At 43.4% G+C, this 21,410-nt stretch overlaps 1 protein-coding gene across 1 annotated transcript in view; it reads left to right on the forward strand.

Annotated features, from left to right (window-relative positions):
- The first annotated feature begins 11,464 nt into the window (after positions 1 to 11,464).
- LOC137320959 (aminopeptidase Q-like) overlaps positions 11,465 to 21,410 on the forward strand; it is a 160,567-nt gene continuing 150,621 nt past the window's right edge. Inside the window, exon 1 of the mRNA XM_067982989.1 lies at positions 11,465 to 12,185. Coding sequence (XP_067839090.1) covers positions 11,569 to 12,185 — 617 coding nt within the window. The 5' untranslated portion in view covers positions 11,465 to 11,568. The remainder of the gene's footprint in view (positions 12,186 to 21,410) is intronic.

Consider the following 21,410-nt stretch of genomic DNA (forward strand, 5'->3'; position numbering starts at 1 on the left):
TGATCTGAAGTCCACTATTTAAAGGGTCAATGCAAAAAATGGATTTTGGAGGAGAAAGGAGGAAGTGAAGCCATGGATTCCAAGAGAGCAAAGGCAGCACCCAGGTTCACAGATGCTTCACTTGAAGTACTGCTGGGTGCAGTGAGAACCAGGAGGGAGATAATTTACCCAAGTGATGGGAGGAAGAAACCTGATTCTGTCCACAAGAAGCAGGAACATAGTGCCTTAGTATTGACTACAGTGCAGGAAGCAGTTTAATGACCTAACCAGGTCAGGAAAAGTGAGTACAGTTGCTGATTCACCCACATCCTGTGGTGTATAACACCCGCCCTCTCACTCTGTCTTGGCAAGCCTCCTCCATCACATCACTCCTCACACCCACATAAGTTTCAGCAGCAACCATCCTTCATTTTCTGTGCACTTGCTCACCTCCCCATTTATCCACCCACCACTGCCACTCACCCCAATCCTTATGCAATGTGATGCATCTGTCCGATAGTCACTCTGTGATGCATCTGTGTGATAGTCAGCCTCACCCATGCACTGCATCCATTGGGTGAATATGTCACCTTCAGTCACTCAGAGGCCTGTCCTTTCACTGATTGTAGGAGATGAGAGTGCAAAATTCAAGGGAGAAGACGAGGACTGGAGGTGGACCACCACAAATAGTCCAGGTCACAGAGATAGGTGGGACAGCTGCATCCCTATCCATTGAAGATAGAGAGACTGGGAACCCACAGGTCCCTGGTGATAGAACTTAAACATCTTTCACACACGTGATGAATTTATTTTAGCAATGACGGAACTATGAGAACCCTGAGTACGGTGATTGGCAAGATTGTTACTTTGCCCTGACTAATTCATATTGCTTTCTGTTGTCTTCCAGGGCCCTCACGTGTAGAAGAAGAATGAGCGAAGATGGATGACACTGATTCCTCAGAGGACCTCATTCCTTCTGAGGGTGCACCGTCACAGGGTGTACAGCCATGCACCAGTGCAGATACTGGCACTTCAGTGGGTCCTGTTAGCCATTTAGTTGGGTGTCACCTGGTGATTCACAACTCACAAGTCAGCACGAGCAGACACTGGAGGCAGGGGCAGCTCGTCCTCCTCCTTGTTCTCCTCATCCTCTTCAATGTTGTCGCCAACAGAGGATGATTGTCGAGCACCTTCGGCTTTCTCCATCTCTGAACCTCTCAGCTGCACTTTGTTGTGCGGGACGCAGCACACCACAATTATTCTGGAGACCCTCATTGGCGAGTACTGAAGGGCGCTTCCAAACATATCCAGGCACTTGAAGGGCATCCTCATCATGACCATGTCTTGCTCAATGACACACCTGGTGGTCATGTGACTCTGGGTATATCACTCTTGTGCCCATTGGTGGGAGTCCTCACAGGTGTAAAATAATTACAGCAAGAAAACTCTGGATGGGCCTGGGATAGGTGGAACGCCCATACTGTCACTGGCGCCTGTCAACAATATTCTAATTAGCTGACCCTACCCTGACCCCGGATCCTCTGGCCGGGTGAGCAGCAGATCCCAGCAGTTACTACTCTGCTGCACTTACAACAGTGGAACAGTCCCCAGGATTTTGGGGACGAGTATGGTTATGAAAGGGTGGGAGGTTGGATGGAGTGCAGTGTCTCTGTGAATTGGGTCTGAAGGGGGGAAGAGTGTTTCTATGAACTGGAGCAGGGAGCTGGATTTGGGAGAATGATTATTGAGGTTACTTTTCGAATGTGATGGTCTGGTTGGTCTGTTAAAAATTCAAATATCACTTTGATATTTTTCTTTTTTTAAATTAAAAATGTATTAATTGTGAAATATAGAAGTACAGAAGCCAGCTGATTTCCCATCGCACTAAACCAGCGAGCTGCAGTGGAGAACCCATTTGGTGCCTGCAGCTCGACAATGGTTCAGGCCTCCCGACTCCGCAATCATTTTGTGCTGAAGTTGAAAATCCCCCCAGGTTATCTGCTGGAGCCAGATCTCTAATATTTGATCCTTTTCTGTCATTGTAAGGCTGGAAAAGCAGCCAGTCAGCACTGCAAGAGACCCAGAACAAAGCAGCACCACATAGCATCCAGCATCCCCCTCACCAAACTCAGCCATACACTGCAGTTAGTGAGCTTGAGGAGGTAGAGCTGGGTGAGGTACAGTGAACCAGGTGAGGAGCAGCGTGGTGAGATTGGGCAACCATGTCATAGTCCTGTTGTTCTTCAGTGGGAAAGGAGATGAAAGTGCTGGTTATTCTGAATGATGCATCAGTCACCTGTTTGATACATCTGTGAGCAGCACATTAACTGATGCTGGAGTGGCAAACTGGAATAAACAGGAGACATTAAAGTTGAGGGCAATGAATGGTACTGGCAATGCTGTCCCTATATTGAAGATTGTCCATAGCTGATGACTAAGCTCGACAACTGCCCACTTACTGATCTGGAGCAAATGGAGACAGTTGTCCCTGGTCATTGACAGGTAGGTGCACTGCAGACATGGTTAGTAGCATAATGGAGGTTGCAGATTGTATGGCTCTGCTATTTGCTGATGATCTTGTTATACCTTCCTTCATGTTGCACCACTTTAACCATGAAATGCTGTATTGGGGCGCTTCTAAACCATCAATAATTTTATCTTGACTTGCCAACCATCACAGAACTCTATAGCTTACACTTAGATACCTTGTGGCTCTCTAAGCTCCTTCCTTTAAACAGTGGGTCTACATTTACCGGCTGCTCCTAAGGGCTTCCTTAATCTGGCTTACAAAATCCACTAATAGTCACTGTCCCAATTGGTGCCAATTATAAGAACTTGGACATTGACTCCATAAAATGGTATAATGGATTTTATTCACACCGATTAATAAGCATTACAACATTATAGATATTGAAATAAGCAGTAATATTACAGCGTGCAGAACAGTATAACCATTTGGCCTTCTCCTCTCCTATGCTACTTAATGGTTCTGACTTTACTTTTAGGCTGGTTTAGAGGAGGGATCTGCACATGGTGAGACACCGGGCACAAGTGCGCATGAGCCAGAGTGAGGGGAATGGATTCCACAGGTGCCAGCTCGGCGGAGGGCGAGGTCTCACACTAGTTCTGCTGCCGAGGGATCAGATGATGACTTTGATGGGCCAGGCTACAGAAGACGACTGATGGGCGTACACCACCAAATGCGTGGCGCACTGGAAAGCCCGCCAGAAAGCCTATGCAGAATGTCAAGGCGCATGGAGAAGTCCACTCGAACTTGGCTCAGGGCTTTGCGCGAGCTTGGAGCCCATCCTTACCCACACAGAATGGGTGGTCACCTCCATCAGCACACCTGTGAAACCCACCATGATGCAGCTTCTGATGACTGATGTTCTGACTTCCATTGCAGTACAAACCGATGTCATCAAAGGTCTGCATGCTTCAGTTGAAGCTCAGACAGCTGCTATGGCAACTCAGACAGCTGCTATGGCAACTCAGACTGTTGTTATGGTAGCACAGAATACTGCTATCATGGCTCTGGGTACCACTGTGGAACGGGGCTTCCAGAGCATCACAGCATTCCAGTAATCTGTTCTCCAGCTGATCACCAGGATTGCTGAGCTGCCACCCTGGGACAGTGGCAGTGGCACCATGGCAGTTGAACCTGCTGTCCTCCCTCAGGATGAGAGCATTCCTGCTCCCACCCCTGCCACTCTGCCAATGTCAGCCAGCCAGGCCAGACTGCTGCAGCCTATGCTGAGATGGTGCAGTCTGGAGCCAGGCCCTCCTGGCCCAGAGCTGCTCAAAGTCATCCTCCAAGGCCATCTGCACTCTCCTCAACTGAGGGCCAGCAGCCTTTCACCACCCATGCTCCAGCCATTGGGGATGCACATTGTAGGAGCACTAGGAAAGGCAAAGGCACACGGACAACAGGGAATGCACAAGAGTGAATAGTGTAATGTTTGATACTTGAGTAAATGTGTTATGTTATAAATTTGGATTTGAAGTTGCAGTTGGTGGTGGTTTTTATTTATGCGATGAGCTGTGGGAGGAAGCAATGTGCAATCATAAGGAGGACAATTTGATGGTCATGTGGGAGAGGAAAGGTGAGGAATGTAGGACTGTTGTTGATTAGGGAGGTGTCATTGAGGTTACTGATATCGCTCACAAATAAGGTGAGCACGCAGAGCCCTGGCAGACAGGGGCTGTGCACCTTGTTGCCTCCTTCTCCACTTCCTCCTCCTTCTCCTCCCTCTCTTCCTCCTCAGCCTCTTCCCCCTCGTCCACCTCTTCCTCTGGCTCAGGGACTTGCGGATAGGCGGTAGCAAAGGCTGTTTCCTCATAAGGGCGAGGTTGTACAGCATATCACGACAAATCTTGACACCCGCTCAGAGGAGTCCAGGCCGTGGAAGCTTTGCTTTAGGAGGCGTACGGTGTGCTCGACGACATTCCGTGTCGCCCCATGGCTCCCATCGAACGCCTGCTCTGCACGTTTGCATGCGTGCCTGACAGGAGTCATGATCCACCTCATGAGGGGATTGCCCTGTCACCCAGTAGACAGCCTTTAACTTGCCGAGCTGGTGCAAAGGTGGTTGGGATGTTGGACCGCCGCATAATGAAGGCTGCTGCCAGGGTAGCGGGCATTGTCCTGCATGACGTGTGTTGTCGCACACCAGCTGCACAATGAGGGAGTGGAACCACTTTCTGTTCATAAAGATGGCCGAGTTGAGATGTGGAGCACACATAGCAATATGCACATATCGCCAGCAGAAGCCTGAAAGGAACTAGAGCCATAAAAGTTCAGTGCCACAGTTATCTTGACAGCCACAGGCAATGCTGTCCTTGCCCTGCTCTGAGGCTGCAGCAGTTGTCATATCTCCATCACAATCTCTTTGGTGAAACGCAGCCGTCGGATGCACTGATCTTTGCTCATGTTGAGATAAGAGTATTGTTTCCTGAAGGCCCTCATGGGAAACGGCCTCCTGTTCAGTGCCCTGCGCCTCCTCCTCCTCCCTCTCCTCGCAGTGTGACCCTCTCTGCGTGGCCTCTCTGCATGCTCCCAGTCATGTTCTATGCCCAGCAAGATCCCTAGCTGGCCACCCATGATTGCCAGGACTCTTGTTCAGCAGACTGTTGTAAATGACACCAACAGCAATGCAGGACCTGTCAAACCACTCTTTATTTACTAAAGCAACTCAATACATGTATAGGAAGCTTCAACAAACACGTGCAATTATACCACCAATCAGAAGCAATAATCCAACCACTAACCTGTAAATCCATCAAGATCCATTTAAATAACGCTGGTGGGGGGTCCTCCGGCCAGTCTAACACATGTTTGTGGTTAAGAAAGCTCGTTGGCTGGAGCGTTGAGTGCCAAAATGGTGTCCACCCCTTTAAATCAGCGTTGCGCACTGCTCTAATGCATATTCTCCTTTACATGATGCCTGCGTTCGATATCTGCGTGTGAGCAAACGCCTTTTCCAAATTGATATCCGGTGCACGGAAGTGTGCACCACATTCAGGACGCCATTTTGGGACCTTAGGTGGCCGCGTAGCACCTGAAAAACGGGGGCTACATCCCAATTTCTAGCCCTATACATTTTTTAATAAGTGGATGTGCTGAACTGAGCAAGATGAAAAAGTCAAGTTTGCAAACTATACAGCAGGACTTTGATTCCCTTTTTAAGATTAGAGGGCTCTGCTTTTACAGTCGCCAATATCAGACAAGTTAATCCCCAGCAATATAGGCTTACTTTTGCAGAATAGATTACTGCAGAGAAATGATTAAATACATTCAGTGCAGTTAATCAGCATGGTGAACGGTTGCACATGAACCCTGAAATATACAACTGTAAGTAATTGATTATCCCTGAGGAAGTCAATTGGCTTGGCAATAACTTTGATCTCTTACTGTGAAAACAAACTGAACTTTGCAAGGAAAATTCAAACCAAATGCAACAGCCTCCAGTTATCTAACTCACTTCCAGGCCCTCTCCTGAACATCTGCTTCACAATTACCATTCTGCCTGCGTTATTACAGGTTTTAATTAACACCTTGTGCAGATTTGTAGCACTTTATTTATCAAAGCCCTAGCCTGACCTTTACAAAGTTTTGTCGTAAATTCAGAACAGACCAGGGACCTTTGTTTCTTGCACTCCTTGGACTTCTCTAATGGGATTTGCTTAGCAGGAAGTTTTTGTTGGAAAGCCAGACTACACAGGCTTCATACAATTTAAAATAAAACTTTCTGTGATTCTCAACAATAAAGTAGGAGTGTGTGTGTGCCTGTATGATGCTCATTTGTAAATGCACTGTACAGATACATATCTATGTGTATTCCTTAAGTGGATGTGGTATGTAGCATATTTGTGTAGCTAGTGGCAGTATGATTTTTTACACTTAAATGTCATGTCTGCCATCGATTTTCTTTTCCTTATGAGTTTATATTTTCAGATGTTTAAAATATGATGCCTGCTTTGTCACAAAATAATAGTTGACCTAAAACTATTATTTATATAAATATTTTACGATGCAAGCTTTGGCTGAAAAATCTCTCAAACTTATGAAAGAGGACAGGAAAAGCCCAGATGGTCCATTAAGCCCATCTGGTCCCACAATGTGCAACCCGCTGACACCATTAAACCCATCCCACCCACCTCCTCTCCCCGCTTCCTCTGCAGCCTCACAGTCTCGGGAGAAGCGAAAAGATAGGAACAAACCTAAGGCCAATTTAGGAAAAACTCTGGGAAGTTCATCTCTGACTCCCGGCAGATAATGAAAAAAGCTGCAGGAGACCACGGTAACTGGTATCACTATCTCTATTAACACACCTACCTTCTATAACAAGAACTCTTTTAAACACTTGCTGCACGTACTGACAAATTATTCCAGAACTCCACAACTCTCTGCAATAAGAAGAATTTCCTTTTATAACTTGTACAGATGCCCCTGGTCTTTCCCTGCCCATCGAGCTCATGTGACCGATCCACGTGGACAGAATCCAATCCTTTTGTAATTTTAATGACCTCAATCATATCCCCTCAATTCGACACTTTTCCAAGTTATAAAGTACCAACTCTCTCAGTCCATCCTGATAACTTAAAGGGGAAGATTTTGACTTTGTGCGATAGTGTAAAATGGGTGATAGCGAGTCCGCAGCTTGGTTTACATCTCTCTTAAAGTCAATAGAAATAAAAATCGGGAGACTTGTAAAACGGGCGGTCAATTCACTATCACCCGTTTTACACTATCGCAAAAAGTCTAAATGTATTCCACGATCCTTAAAATAGGTATCAATTGAGTGACCCCCCCTCTGAACCTTTTCAAAGGCCTTGATATCCCCCACAATGTGAAGGGAACAAATCTAGAAACAGTATTCTAGATGCGGCTGGACCAAGGGCATTGCACTGAGTCGGGATCCTTAATAATTAATTGTCCTCGATATGGATCCTAACACCCCATTCACTTTCACAACAGCCTCATAATACTGGTCATGGACCTTCATTCACTCTTGGACTATAACCCCCAGGTCCTTTCCCACTCAGCAGCCTTGAGCTCGCAGCCCTTCAAGACGTATATTTGCACAGAACTGTTCCTGCTCAAATGCATCGTGCTGCACATGTCCTTATTAAAAAATACCTGCAGACATTGTTGTATCATACACAAACTTGCCGATGGTTAATACAAATGGTGAAGAGCAATGGTCCTAACACTGATCCCTGCAGGGACTCCACTAGTGACATGGAACTCTGTAACATCGCCCTGCCTCAGCTCATCTGCTGCTGAAACTGTCCTCCATGCCTTTTTTTACCTCTAGACTTGACTATTCTCCTGTTCTCCTGGCCAGGCTTCCATCTTCCACCCTCCGTGAACTTGAGCTCATCCAAAACTCTGCTGTCCGTATTCTAACTCGCACCAAGTCCCATTCACCTGTCACCCCTGTGCTCACTGACCTACACTGGCTCCCGGTCAGGCAACACCTCGATTTTAAAATTCTCATTCTTATTTTCAAATCCCTCCATGGCCTCGACCCTCCCTATCTCTGTAACCTCCTCCGGTCCTACAACCAAGATCTCCGCGTCCCTCCAATTTTGACCATTTGTGCATCCCCAATTTTCTTCGCTCCACATTTGGCCGTGCCTTCAGCTGCCTGTGCCCTAAGCTCTGGAATTCCCTCCCTAAACTTCTCCGCCTCGCTACCTCTCTCTCCTCCTTTAAGATGCTCCTAATAATCTGCATCTTTGACCAAGCTCTTGGTCACCTGCCCTAATATCTTCTTATGTGGCTTGGTATCAAATTTTGTTTGATAATTCTCCTGTGAAGTGCCTTGGGATGTTTTACTATGTTAAAGGCGCTATATAAATGCAAGTTGTTGTTGTTGTTTTGACCAACCCCTGGGCAGAGCTGCTGAATCACTAAATAACTAAAATTCATATCAAAATCTCTGCATTCAATATTGATGCAAACAGCACCAGAATCTATTACAGAGTAGCTAAGATTAGTTAAGAAGAGTTTACACTATTTATTTTTGGATTTTGTTTATTTTGAAATTAAACATTTAAATAATGCATACACACATACAGAAATAAGGGTATCCAACGGACTTATTTAAATGTAATCTTCGAAGTATTGATTTTAAAAGTGTAAATTCTCTGTTTTTGTTAAATGCTTAAGGTATGTATTAACTAGGAAGGTGAAATAAATGCTGGCCATGCCGGCGATACTCATCCTGAGAATGAATTTAAAAAATGCAACGTAAGTATCATATTTACAATCCCTGCATTTGAAACCACTATGAAAATCCCAGAAAATGCCAATGAAATAATCCTATGTTAAGCTCTTCCAATGGTTCTGAACTCATTTATGATTGTTTTCCCCATCAAATCTTAATGTAGTTTATATTGTTCATTAAAGCCGACTAAAAGTCAAAAAATCCCCTGGACCTGATGGCCCACGTCCTACGGTTCTAAAAGAAGTGGCTGCAGAGATAGTGGAAGCATTGGTTTTGATCTTCCAAAATTCCCTAGACTCCAGAATGGTCCCAGCGGATTGTCAGGTAGCAAATGTAACACCGCTATTCAAGAAAGGAGGGAGAGAGAAAACAGGGAACTTCAGGCCAGTTAGCCTGACATTAGTCATCAGGAAAATGCTGGAATCCATTATTAAGGAAGTTGTAACAGGGCACTTAGAAAATCATAATGTGATTAGGCAGAGTCAACATGGTTTTATGAAAGGGAAATCGTGTTTAACAAATTTATTAGAATTCTTTGAGGATGTAACTACCAGGGTAGATAAAGGGGAACCAGTGGATGTAGTATATTTGGATTTTCAAAAGGCATTTGACAAGGTGCCGCATAAAAGGTTGCTACTCAAGATAAGGGCTCATGGGGTTGGGGTAATATATTAGCATGGATAGAGGATTGGTTAACAGTCAGATAGCAGAGAGCAGGGATAAACGGGTCATTTTCAGGTTGGCAGGCTGTAACTAGTGGGGTGCCGCAAGGGTCAATGCTGCAGCCTCAGCTAGTTACAATCTATATTAATGACTTAGATGAAGGGACCGAGTGTAATGTATCCAAGTTTGCTGACGATACAAAGGTAGGTGGGAAAGTAAGCTATGAGGAGTACAAAAAGAGTCTGCAAAGGGATATAGACAGGTTAAATGAATGGGCAAGCAGTTGGCAGATGGAATATAACGTGGGGAAATGAGAGGTTATTCACTTTTGTAGATAGGATAGAAAAACAAAATATTTTTTAAATGGTGAGAAACTATTAAGTGTTAGTGTTCAAAGAGACCTGGGTGTCCTCATGCAAGAAACACAGGATGTTAGCATGCAGGTACAGCAAGCAATTAGGAAGGCAAATGGTCTTTATTGCAAGGGGGTTGGAGTACAAGAATAAGGAAGTCTTACTACAATTGTACAGGGCTTTGGTGAGACCACACCTGGAGTACTGTGTACAGTTTTGGTCTCTTTATCGAAGGAAAGACATACTTGCCGGTGCTATGAATGTTCACTAGATTGATTCCTGTGATGAGAGGGTTGTCCTATGAGGAGAGATTGAGTAGAATGGGCCTATACTCTCTGGAGTTTAGAAGAATGAGAGGTGATCTCATTGAAAGATATAAGATTCTGAGGGGGCTTGACAGGGTAGATACTGAGAGGTTGTTTCCCCTGGCTGGAGAGTCTAGAACTAGGGGGCATAGTCTCAGGATAAGGGGTTGGCCATGTAAGACTGAGATGAGGAGGAATTTCTTCACTCAGAGAGTTGTGAATGTTTAGAATTCGCTACCCCAGAGGGCTGTGGATGCTGAGTTGTTGAGTATATTCAAGACTGAGATAGATAGATTTTTGGACTCAAGGGGAATCAAGGGATATGGGGATCGGGCAGGAAAGTTGAGGCCAAAGATCAGCCATGATCTTATTGAATGGCAAAGCAGTCTTGAGGGGATGTATGGCCTACTCCTGCACCTATTTCCGATACTTATGTTCTTATTCTTAAACTCACTGTGCAGTGACACCATATCTTAACAATGCGGAGCAATGGTTTCAACATCGCATTAATGTAAAATCATATATCTGCACCAGAATTGTGGTCTATTCCAACATTTTGCATCAGGTGAGGATGAGAACATAAAATTAAATTTTAAAAATTGCCCAATTGTCCCATAACTTCGTTTCCAACATGAGAAACTTCTCTGGCTGTCAGGGTGAGGTTTTCTTTAAGACTGATAAACCGAGGTAAATAGTGCAGGGCACCATAGAATTGAAATGAAGATAATCAGGATAAAATGAATATCAAATTATGGGCAGTGCTAAGGTGATTTGCTGAAAATTGGACCTTTTATCTCATCTCCGATGCCCAGAAGATCATTCCAAGTATTAGTTACTCTTTATGCCAAGAATTGTTTCCTCGCATCATTCCTGAACATAGTTTAAAATAAAATAGTATTGATTATAATTATATAGATTTCATTATTTGTAGTCATGTTAGTTTACTTTCAAGTTCAGGAGGGGGTTGTGTTTACCAACTGAATGAAATATTGCAGTTTGTCTGTTCCTCGAATTCCTCCAATGTGCAACCAAAGGCCTGTTACTTTAAACTCAAAGGAACAGCAACCAGCAATCAGATTGTCTGAAGTCAAACAGTTCGATGGCTTTGTGTTTGCTTCAAAACCTGCACCAATACTTCCAGGTAATAAAAAAATATTAATAAACGTTTATTCCAGAATCAGCAAGCACTATTTCAAATTTTGTTTTATCCTTTAATCTAAGCAAGACATATGCCTTTTCGCCTGATTTTCCACACTCTACGCTAATCTCTTCTGAAACAGTCTCCAGCTTTTATATTTAAAGTGATTTCAGGCACTCATAAAGTATTTGAAATGCCTTTGGTAAAATGGGATATTACTGGGGTTTGACGTGCAATGTAACCTCACTAAAACTATTCAGATTGCTACTCAGATGGTCATTGGTCCGAGTGAGATCAGGTTCAGCCCCCTTTTCTCATCACGGCAATTTGGGACCTTTAATAACTTGTAAAAATAAAACCAGCAGAACTGGAGATCACATAACGACACGGGACCAAAAATGGGACCGAAGTCCAACTCTGGGTTCTATCTCAGCAGGAAGGCGGTTGTGCTTTTTACCCTCCTCACCTTGGCTTTACTGGTGCTTTCAACGGTTTTAGCGATTCTTTACGCCAGACTGAGGACTGACAGAACTGAGATGATCTTCCCGGCGACCAGGGAGCCCCCGAGCACCAGCTCGATGCCGACTGTGACTGGCCGGACGGGGCTATGGAACAACACGCGTTTACCATCTAATCTCATCCCCAGCCATTACCAGTTGGAGCTGTGGCCACGGCTGGAGCCCGAGCAGGGCGAACTCTACAATTTAATCGGCCAGGTCAATGTAACAGTGATGTGTAGAGAGGAGACCGAGGTCATCCTGATTCACAGCCATCAGCTCAATTACTCCGGAGTGACCATCACGGCTACCGGGAGCCCTCTCGGTGCTGAGCTTCGTCCCACTGCGGACATTCAGGACACTTGGCTTGAACCTGAGAATCAGTACCTGGTGATCGAACTGGACGGCAAACTGCAGCCAGGACACGAGTACATCATCCAAATCAACTACAGCGGGAGACTGGGGGAGAAGGTGACGGGACTTTTCATCAGTCACTACTCGGAGTGGGGCATCAACAAGTAAGTGAGAGAGTTTGAAAAGTACAAGTTGAGGAAGTTTAGTTCTGGGCAAATCTCAGTGATCGGGCGCGCTTTCCAGAAAGCAGTAAAACTAAATCGTCTTCAGTTTCTTCAAAGAACACTTTCCATGTTTGGCTTTACTTGATCAATGACTTTCTTTGCGCTTGTACGATTATTCCCCATGTATCGGATAGTCTCTCCATTCTTAGCTGGAACGACAAAATGATCTGTGTTGCAAACAGATTATTATAATCTTGAATCTAATTCATAAATGCGCCTCTGACCAGTGTTCTTTTCCTTCAATTATTTACCTGGCGAGTCTTTGCTGTGTTAGAATTCCCCCCAAGAGATTTCCACACTCAGCGTTATTAAATTATTTAGCGGAAGAGTCGCTGAGGGATGAAGGGTGGGTTTCTTTTTCTTGATTTTTTTCAGTGCAGATTTAAAAAATACATGTTTTGATGCACATGGTCTCAATTAACATTTTACTGCTGTTAACTTGTAGTCTGGTGGTTATTTTAGTCCATTTGGCCCGTTTTCGTGCAATGTACAAGTACCGTGTTAGTCAGACACGCACCACGTAATATTTCTTCCCGAATGCCAATGTTATGTCATATTTGGTGCAGGAACTCAACAATCATTTCCTTACACACTACCCACTTGGAAGAAGAAATGTTCTGCTTGTGCCTTTGCCATAAAACTCTTCACAAAAAAATTCACGAGCAGCAATCACCCCTGCTGCTAAACCAACTTATTTCGGTAATTTTATCTCGTATTTATAGTTTAAAGTTTAAATATGCAACTTGAGTCACTGAAAGGATATACTTAAACACAAAAATACCTTTGGACAAGGATACTTTTGTGAAAAGAATGTTTCTAACTATGCACATAAACAATATTTGATCTCCAGCTCCCTTTCTGGCATTCAGCTCCACACAGTTTTTTTAAATATTTATTGTGCTTGCTGTGACCTCTGGGAGTATCTGAGACTAAACAGTTTTACCATATGGACAGCAAAGCGAAGTGAATCGTGTGAGCGCCACCCCTTAGTATTAACTTGGTTCGTCGAACCTGATTAGTGTCTGGATTCATTGAGGGACTTCTAGAATGGACCTGTGACATTTCACTCAAAGAATGATTTGCCTTATCTGAACTTAGTCCCTTATCACTTATTTATGTCTTTGACTAACTTCGAGCCAGATACATATTCTCAGTATGTTTTTAATCACTTCCTGTTTGTTGTAACTGTTCCTGTTCCGTATTGTAACATTAAACATTTCAATAAATATATCTTTTTATTGCCAATATTTTGTCTAATCCTAAGAATTCCAGTTTAATCACCATATCAATCCCATTTTGTTGCAGTAAAACTTTATCCATATGGATGGCCTTTATACAATTTGTTTTAGTATTTGCATAGACATGTTTGCATTTTTATGATGCATTACATGAACTTTTTGGTGAAGCCAATGGCCATACTTGTGTGATGACAATCCGCACATGATGACATAATTTTCTGAATGAGGGGAGGAAACACTTTAGACATTTTATTGGCCAATATCATTTAATAATATCTGAAATTTTAAGAGACATGGAAATTGGCTGTTTCCCTGAGCCTGATCATTTTTGGTACTAATTTAAAGAGGGGTACAGTCCACTGATGCCCTGCATCTTGGGGAAGCTATCAGTGTTGAAGAAATCTCCCTGCTTCTATTCCTGTTGCTGGTCAGATAACAAGTCATGCTCCAACAACTACAAGATCATAATTATCACTACTTAAACATTAAGTATACAAACAATTAATAGGCAGAGACAGTTGTAGACAGGGTCACTTAGCAATTTGAATAACAAATAATTAATAGACAGAGTTACTTAACAAAATGAATAACAGGTTATAAAGGCAGCTCAGTGTATCACTGTAATTTAGCATTAACTGGATTGCTGAATATTAAATTATAGTTGAGATCAGTGTCTGAAACTATTGCAAACTGGCGAGACGACTCTAGAAGTTCCTCCTTAGTTGCTGACAAGTTTGCAGCATTAGATAGCCAGTCTATTGATGAGAGTCCATGCGCGGGTGGTTAGCAATGTTCTCAGAGCTTATACAGTCTTGTCCTTATGAACAGCGTGGTTTAGTTGATCTTCTTCCTCCCATGGGATGATGGTGTTAGTTTCTGGAACATCGAGTTGATGAGGCCCTTCAGTGGTGGGTCTATTTGTTCCATTCGGATCCTCTGTTCCGCTGAATCCACCTTATGCACGGGTGACTGTATCTGAAATAGTTCGCTTAACTCTCACTTTCCTTGATCTCAAGACAACTTGTACAATTATGTGATACACTTAGCTCTGCCTGTAACTGGTTGGTATGGCCGTACAATCTGACTTATATAGCCTTTTACTCTACTTGTAAAAGTATCTTTCTACATCTGCTAGATGAAGATTAGTTCAGAAAAAGACTAAAGAAGACAAAGAGAATCTTCTAACTAACAAAGAGAGCTTACGTCTAATGAAGACAAAGAGAGTCTGTCAAGAAGCGTGCCAAGTACCCTAAATTCAAAGAAAAACCCAATTTTTCCATTCAGTTGACCTGGTGACACATGTATCTAAAGGGTTCACCTCTTTTGGTGTCAATCATTACTAAAGGTCACATAAGTGTTCTGGAAGTTATTAAAGTTAATGAGGCACAGATACCTGGACATATCAAATTCCGCTGTCATTCTCCTGACTTCTCAATCTTCCTTTTAACAAAGAGCCCTACACAGGACCAGATAAGGTATGACATATTTCTGTCCCACTAACGAGCTATTCCTGAGCTCAGTCCTGAATGTTAGCCTCTTATCACTAGTAAGGAATGTTTGTTCATGGCCTTAATTAGTTTTGATTTCTCAGCATTCAGTTTAACTACTGACTCCATTTTGTGTGGCCACCTTTAAGCTGAAACTCAAATTTGAGCAACTCCCCTTGACATTCAACGACATTACCATCGCCGAATCCCCCACCATCAACATCCTGGGGTCACCATTGACCAGAAACTTAACTGGACCAGCCATATAAATACCGTGGCTACAAGAGCAGGTCAGAGGCTGGGTATTCTGTGGCGAGTGACTCACCTCCTGACTTCCCAAAGCCTTTCCACTATCTACAAGGCACAAGTCAGGAGTGTGATGGAATACTCTCCACTTGCCTGGATGAGTGCAGCTCCAACAACACTCAAGAAGCTCGACACCATCCAGGACAAAGCAGCCCGCTTGATTGGCACCCCATCCACCACCCTAAACATTCACTTCCTTCACCACCGGCACACTGTGGCTGCAGTGTGTACCATCCATAGGATGCACTGCAGCAACTCGCCAAGGCTTCTTCGACAGCACCTCCCAAACCCGCGACCTCTACCATCTAGAAGGACAAGAGCAGCAGGTACATAGGAACAACACCACATGCACGTTCCCCTCCAAGTCACACACCATCCCGACTTGGAAATATATAGCCGTTCCTTCATCGTCGCTGGGTCAAAATCCTGGAACTCCCTACCTAACAGCACTGTGGGAGAACCTTCACCACACGGACTGCAGTGGTTCAAGAAGGCGGCTCACCACCACTTTCTCAAGGGCAATTAGGGATGGACAATAAATGCCGGCCTCGCCAGCGCCGCCCACATCCCATGAACGAATTTTAAAAAAAAATTTGCAAGAAGTTTTTCCTACAATGATGAAAATGGAGGGGAAGTTCCTCCATCTGCACAGGAGGTTGCACAGGATGGTGAGAAGGTGGATCCAGACAGTGAGCAGCCAGAGAAAGGAGGTCACAACTTATAGTTCTGTGTTTTCAATGAAGAAAAATTGACACGCCGAATAAACTCTCTTTATACCTGCCTGTTCTCCCCACCCCCACACTCTCACAAAGTCTTTTACTGTCAAAGATTTCTCCTAATTTCTCCATAAAGTCCCTTATAATCATCTTGCTCCCATAAGTTGTAAGCATACACAAATGAACTCAGATGTGCGCAAGTTGTGTTTACTCTCATAACAACATTCATTCAAAGGTGCCAGAAAATCTAATCTTAACTACAATTACTTCTTACCACTGTGTTCCCCTTTATGCCAACTAACCCACTCATTCTAGCTCCTAGTCTAATACATCTACAAGGTTCTCCCGGGATGGTGGGTGGCTGGGTTAGTTCCCCTGGAGCCTGAGAGTTGATGCTTGTCACAGGAAGCAGCTGTCCTGGAGAGAACAAAATCAGACCAACTGGAGCCTCAATTCTTGAGTGCCCCAAACCGGGTGTGATTCCGATGGTGTGCAGAGATGATGCCTCAGAACGGAGAGGCCTAAGGACAAAAGTGAATTGACACTGTGCTGACAGAGAAAGAGTAGGAGAGGTACGGAGGAGAGTGAAGGCTTTACCAGCGGTACAGGATGTGGATCGACAGCAGTGCCTGGACTTATCTTGGTTACCCTTGAGAGGTCATTAAATCTTTTCCTACACTGTGGCAGTTCTTGGGGTGGTAGATGCTTTACTGATAGCTTCTGCCACCTCCTTTTATACCAACTGAACAACCCTCTTATAGAGCATTCTGTCATCAGTGCCCAAGAGTCCATCCTTCTGGCCTCGATATCACCAAGCAACACCTTCCTAGATGCATCCAAATATTTGAGAGCCTTTCCTGCCTCTGGCTGCCTCTTGAGGCTGCTGCTCCTTGAGACAGAGGGGCCGATTTTCGCCTTGGACAGAAATCAGGTGGGCAGTGCAATTGATGTCCTTGAGGAGAGGCCTGAAGCATTTTGATTGCCTGGCCTATCTGCATAATGTCAATGAGCTTCGAGTGGTGAACCAGTGCTCAAAGGCAGCTTGCCAGTCGTGATGGAGGGGGAGGTGGGAAATCCGGTGGCTCCTCCAAGGAACTAAGTCGGAAGTTTGTTTTTCTCCTTTAACTGGCTGCAACATTACTGAATTTCCCTCCCTCCCAGGAATGGTAATCCAATGTAGAGCAGTACTACTGCTACAAACCTGCCCTCCATAGCAAATGAGGGACCAGGCAGGAACATTCAGAGGGTTAGTGGGAGATTTATGTGGGCAGGTGGTAGTCCTTTTCTGCTATTAACCTGCCAATGGCAGGAGAATCCAGCCCAAAAAGCCCATTACTGCTTTCTACCAGTCTTGCTCTCCTCTTTATCTACTAATATCTTCTCATTAATATTAACACCCAATGAAAACACACTTAAGAAGAGCAAACTTTGACGCAGTGAGAAAATCTGCAGCAGAGATAATTGGGGAGCAGAAGAAAACAATTTTAAAAGGTATGGAAAGTATCTTTAACTCTTTAAGGAAAATGAGTAATAGCTAGACCAAGATCACAATGCCTGAATAAAGAGACCAAATGCTACCAAAAGATTAAGGACATTTATGGAAGGAGATACAAGGAATCAATGAGTAGTGAAGATTGGGAGTCATGTAAAAATCAGTTGAGAACAAACTATAAGTGTTAGTAAGAGCTGAAAGGCAAATTGTACATAACAGCAAGAGGCATCCAGAAGTTATTTTAGTTATAATTATTAGATAGTGTTATAGCTGAGACAATTCATTTAGGATAAATTGAGTACAAATATTACAGGGGATCAGAAGATGGCAGAGTGTTAAATTAATTGTTCATATCAGTTGTTATAAATTTAAGATATGAAGAAACTCAAAGCATTCAGAGGATAATTTTCCTTTAGCTAGGGATTTGTCAGTAAGTGCCTTCAATTCAGAAGGGAACATCACACTTTGGGGAAAAAATTTGTTAAGGGCCATTTTCGGCCGGGAGTAGCGTGATGCGCTAGTACTCTGCGGCCGATGGCCCCTACACAGGCCACACGTGAACTTTGCTTGCTACTTACCATGATATCTCCGTGCAGCCAGCGCTACCCGTGCTGCTGAGAGGCTGCACGGAGAATGAGGAAGTTGGAAATGGGGCGTGCACAGCACACGTCATCAGCAGCCTGCACCTCTTCAAGGTACAGGCACACATTTCAAATTGCAGGTACGTACCTTACTTGGAGGAAGGAAAGATGGCATTTTCTCCCTACTTTACATGCTTCCAGCGTTCAGTATTTGCGCCCGCGCTAACTCCTATACCAAGATGCCATGTAGCGCCGAAACAATGGGTGCTACATGGCCCAATTTAGCGCCAATTGTAATCAGCAGTGGCTTAAGTCAATAGTAAAAGGTTAAGACACCTGATCAGTGCTGAGCGTGATAATCACAATTTTATACCTTAAGGAGGAAATCAGCTTCTTGATCCCTCTAAGGTGCTAGGATGTGCTGATCCGAAGAATTTAAACCTACTTGTCCAAAAACAATCCCCAGAAAGACAAAGTTTACTGAGGTGGAGGAGTATAGTGATATTTAGCATGGGGTGGAGCTTTCTCCCCATCCACACTTCATGGAACAGGTCATGTACACAGGGCATCTGGAATGGATGAAATACACCCTACAATCCTCAAGGAAATTAATGAAGAAATAAATGAGGCAGTAGATAATATTTTTAGGAGCTCCATAACTATAGGTGCTGTATCTTGGGTTACTGAGGGATAGCAAGCGTTACTGCAATAAATAAAAAGGAGTAACATATGAATCAAAAAACTATAGACAAGTTAAGCATAACAATTGTAGCGGAGAAAAAGTTTGACGGCATTTGGCTGATGCGAGTAATTTTCACCTAATGAATGTGGAGACCTTGAACAGCAGTCGACATGCTTCAGTATTCAATAGAATTCTGTGAGGAGACAACGAAACAGTGAATAAAGACTGTTCAGTAGATATAATTTATTTGGACTTTTAAAATACATTTTCTAAAATTCCACGTGTAAAACTTTTTATAAAAACTATGGCACATTGTATTAATAGTTTGATTATAGGGACATAACGCTTACTTTGTGGAATTTTCCAGGGATCCGCTCTGGCTACTTTGTCTTTTTTTCACTCTTCACAAATGATATGAAGGTAGTTACTACACAAATTAATATAAAATTTGCCATGGCCAGTTTACTGCTATAAGTGAGACTGTAAATTTAGATGGGATTTGCACTAATTAAGTAATGAGTTTGAAAATTGATTTTAAAGTGATTAAATCTAAAGTAATGCATATTAGAACAGTAAATATATATGGAGACTGATTAGAAAATGCAACAATAGAAAAGAATTTGCTTGTGATTATAAAATACTCTTAGAATTATACAACTTGTAGCACAGCATGATAACATTTGGCCGGTTGTACTTGTGCTGATACTAGCTATCCAACTGGAGCTGTCCACTGTAATCCCATTTCTGTTCCTTTTTCCCATATCCTTTTATATTCTCTCTTTACAAATATTATTTAATTTCCTTTTGACTTGTGTTATAGTCTGTGCCTCAAAAACCACTCGTGGTAAAGCATTCCATCTTCGAATAATCCTTTTGTGAAAAAAAAATCTTCTAACTTTTTCCTTCCTTCCTCCATAGATAATCTTCAGTTGATGTCCCTTTACGACTGATTTGCTAACTACTGGAAACAATCTTTCACCATTTACCTTTTCAAAACCTTTCATAATTTTGTAAACCTCTATTAGATTCCCTTAAACTTTCTCTTCCAAAGGGGAGAAGTGCAATTTTTCAATTTATTATTCATAACTATAACCTCTCATTCCTAGTATGATTTTAGTGAATCCTCGTTGTACTCTTTCAATGGTTGTAATATCCCTCCTATAATAGAATGCACAAAGTTCCACACAATACTCCAAATGGCCTAACTAATGTTTCCCACAAATTCTACACCACTTTCTAGTTTTCACATTTATGTATAAAACCCAGAATCCCAAATGACTTCTGTGGTCTTTTCCACCTGCACTCCCAACCTTATTGAAAGTATCCAGGCAATCTGATGTCGTTACATAAGAACATAAGAAGTAGAAGCAGGAGTAAGCCATATGGCCCCTCGAGCCTGCTCCGCCATTCAATGAGATCATGGCTGATCTTCGACCTCAACTCCACTTTCCCGCCCAATCCCCATATGCCTTGATTTCCCTAGAGTCCAAAAATCTATCTATCCCAGCCTTGAATATAATCAATGACTCAGCATCCAAAGCCCTGTGGCGCAGAGAATTCCAATGATTCACAACCCTCTGAGTGAGGTGCCTGAAGATTGGAGGGTAGCAAATGTTGTGCCTTTGTTTAAGAAGGGCGGCAGGGAAAAGCCTGGGAACTACAGAACGGTGAGCCTGACATCTGTAGTGGGTAAGTTGTTAGAGGGTATTCTGAGGGACAGGATCTACAGGCATTTGGAGAGGCAGGGACTGATTAGGAACAGTCAGCATGGTTTTGTGAGAGGAAAATCATGTCTCACGAATTTGATTGAGTTTTTTGAAGGGGTAACCAAGAAGATAGATGAGGGCTGTGCAGTAGACGTGTCTACATGGACTTTAGCAAAGCCTTTGACAAGGTACCGCATGGTAGGTTGTTACATAAGGTTAAATCTCAGGGGATCCAAGGTGAGGTAGCCAATTGGATACAAAATTGGATTGACGACAGAAGACAGAGGGTGGTTGTAGAGGGTTGTTTTTCAAACTGGAGGCCTGTGACCAGCGGTGTGCCTCAGGGATCGGTGCTGGGTCCGCTGTTATTTGTTATTTATATTAATGATTTGGATGAGAATTTAGGAGGCATGGTTAGTAAGTTTGCAGATGACACCAAGATTGGTGGCATTGTGGACAGTGAAGAAGGTTATCTAGGATTGCAACGGGATCTTGATAAATTGGGCCAGTGGGCCGATGAATGGCAGATGGAGTTTAATTTAGATAAATGTGAGGTGATGCATTTTGGTAGATCGAATCGGGCCAGGACCTACTCCGTTAATGGTAGGGCGTTGGGGAGAGTTATAGAACAAAGAGATCTGGGAGTACAGGTTCATAGCTCCTTGAAAGTGGAGTCACAGGTGGATAGGGTGGTGAAGAAGGCATTCAGCATGCTTGGTTTCATTGGTCAGAACATTGAATACAGGAGTTGGGATGTCTTGTTGAAGTTGTACAAGACATTAGTAAGGCCACACTTGGAATACTGTGTACAGTTCTGGTCACCCTATTATAGAAAGGATATTATTAAACTAGAAAGAGTGCAGAAAAGATTTACTAGGATGCTACTGGGACTTGATGGTTTGACTTATAGGGAGAGGTTGGATAGACTGAGACTTTTTTCCCTGGAGAGTAGGAGGT

This window comes from Heptranchias perlo, chromosome 4 (genome assembly GCF_035084215.1).
Source record: "Heptranchias perlo isolate sHepPer1 chromosome 4, sHepPer1.hap1, whole genome shotgun sequence".
NCBI lineage: Eukaryota > Metazoa > Chordata > Chondrichthyes > Hexanchiformes > Hexanchidae > Heptranchias > Heptranchias perlo.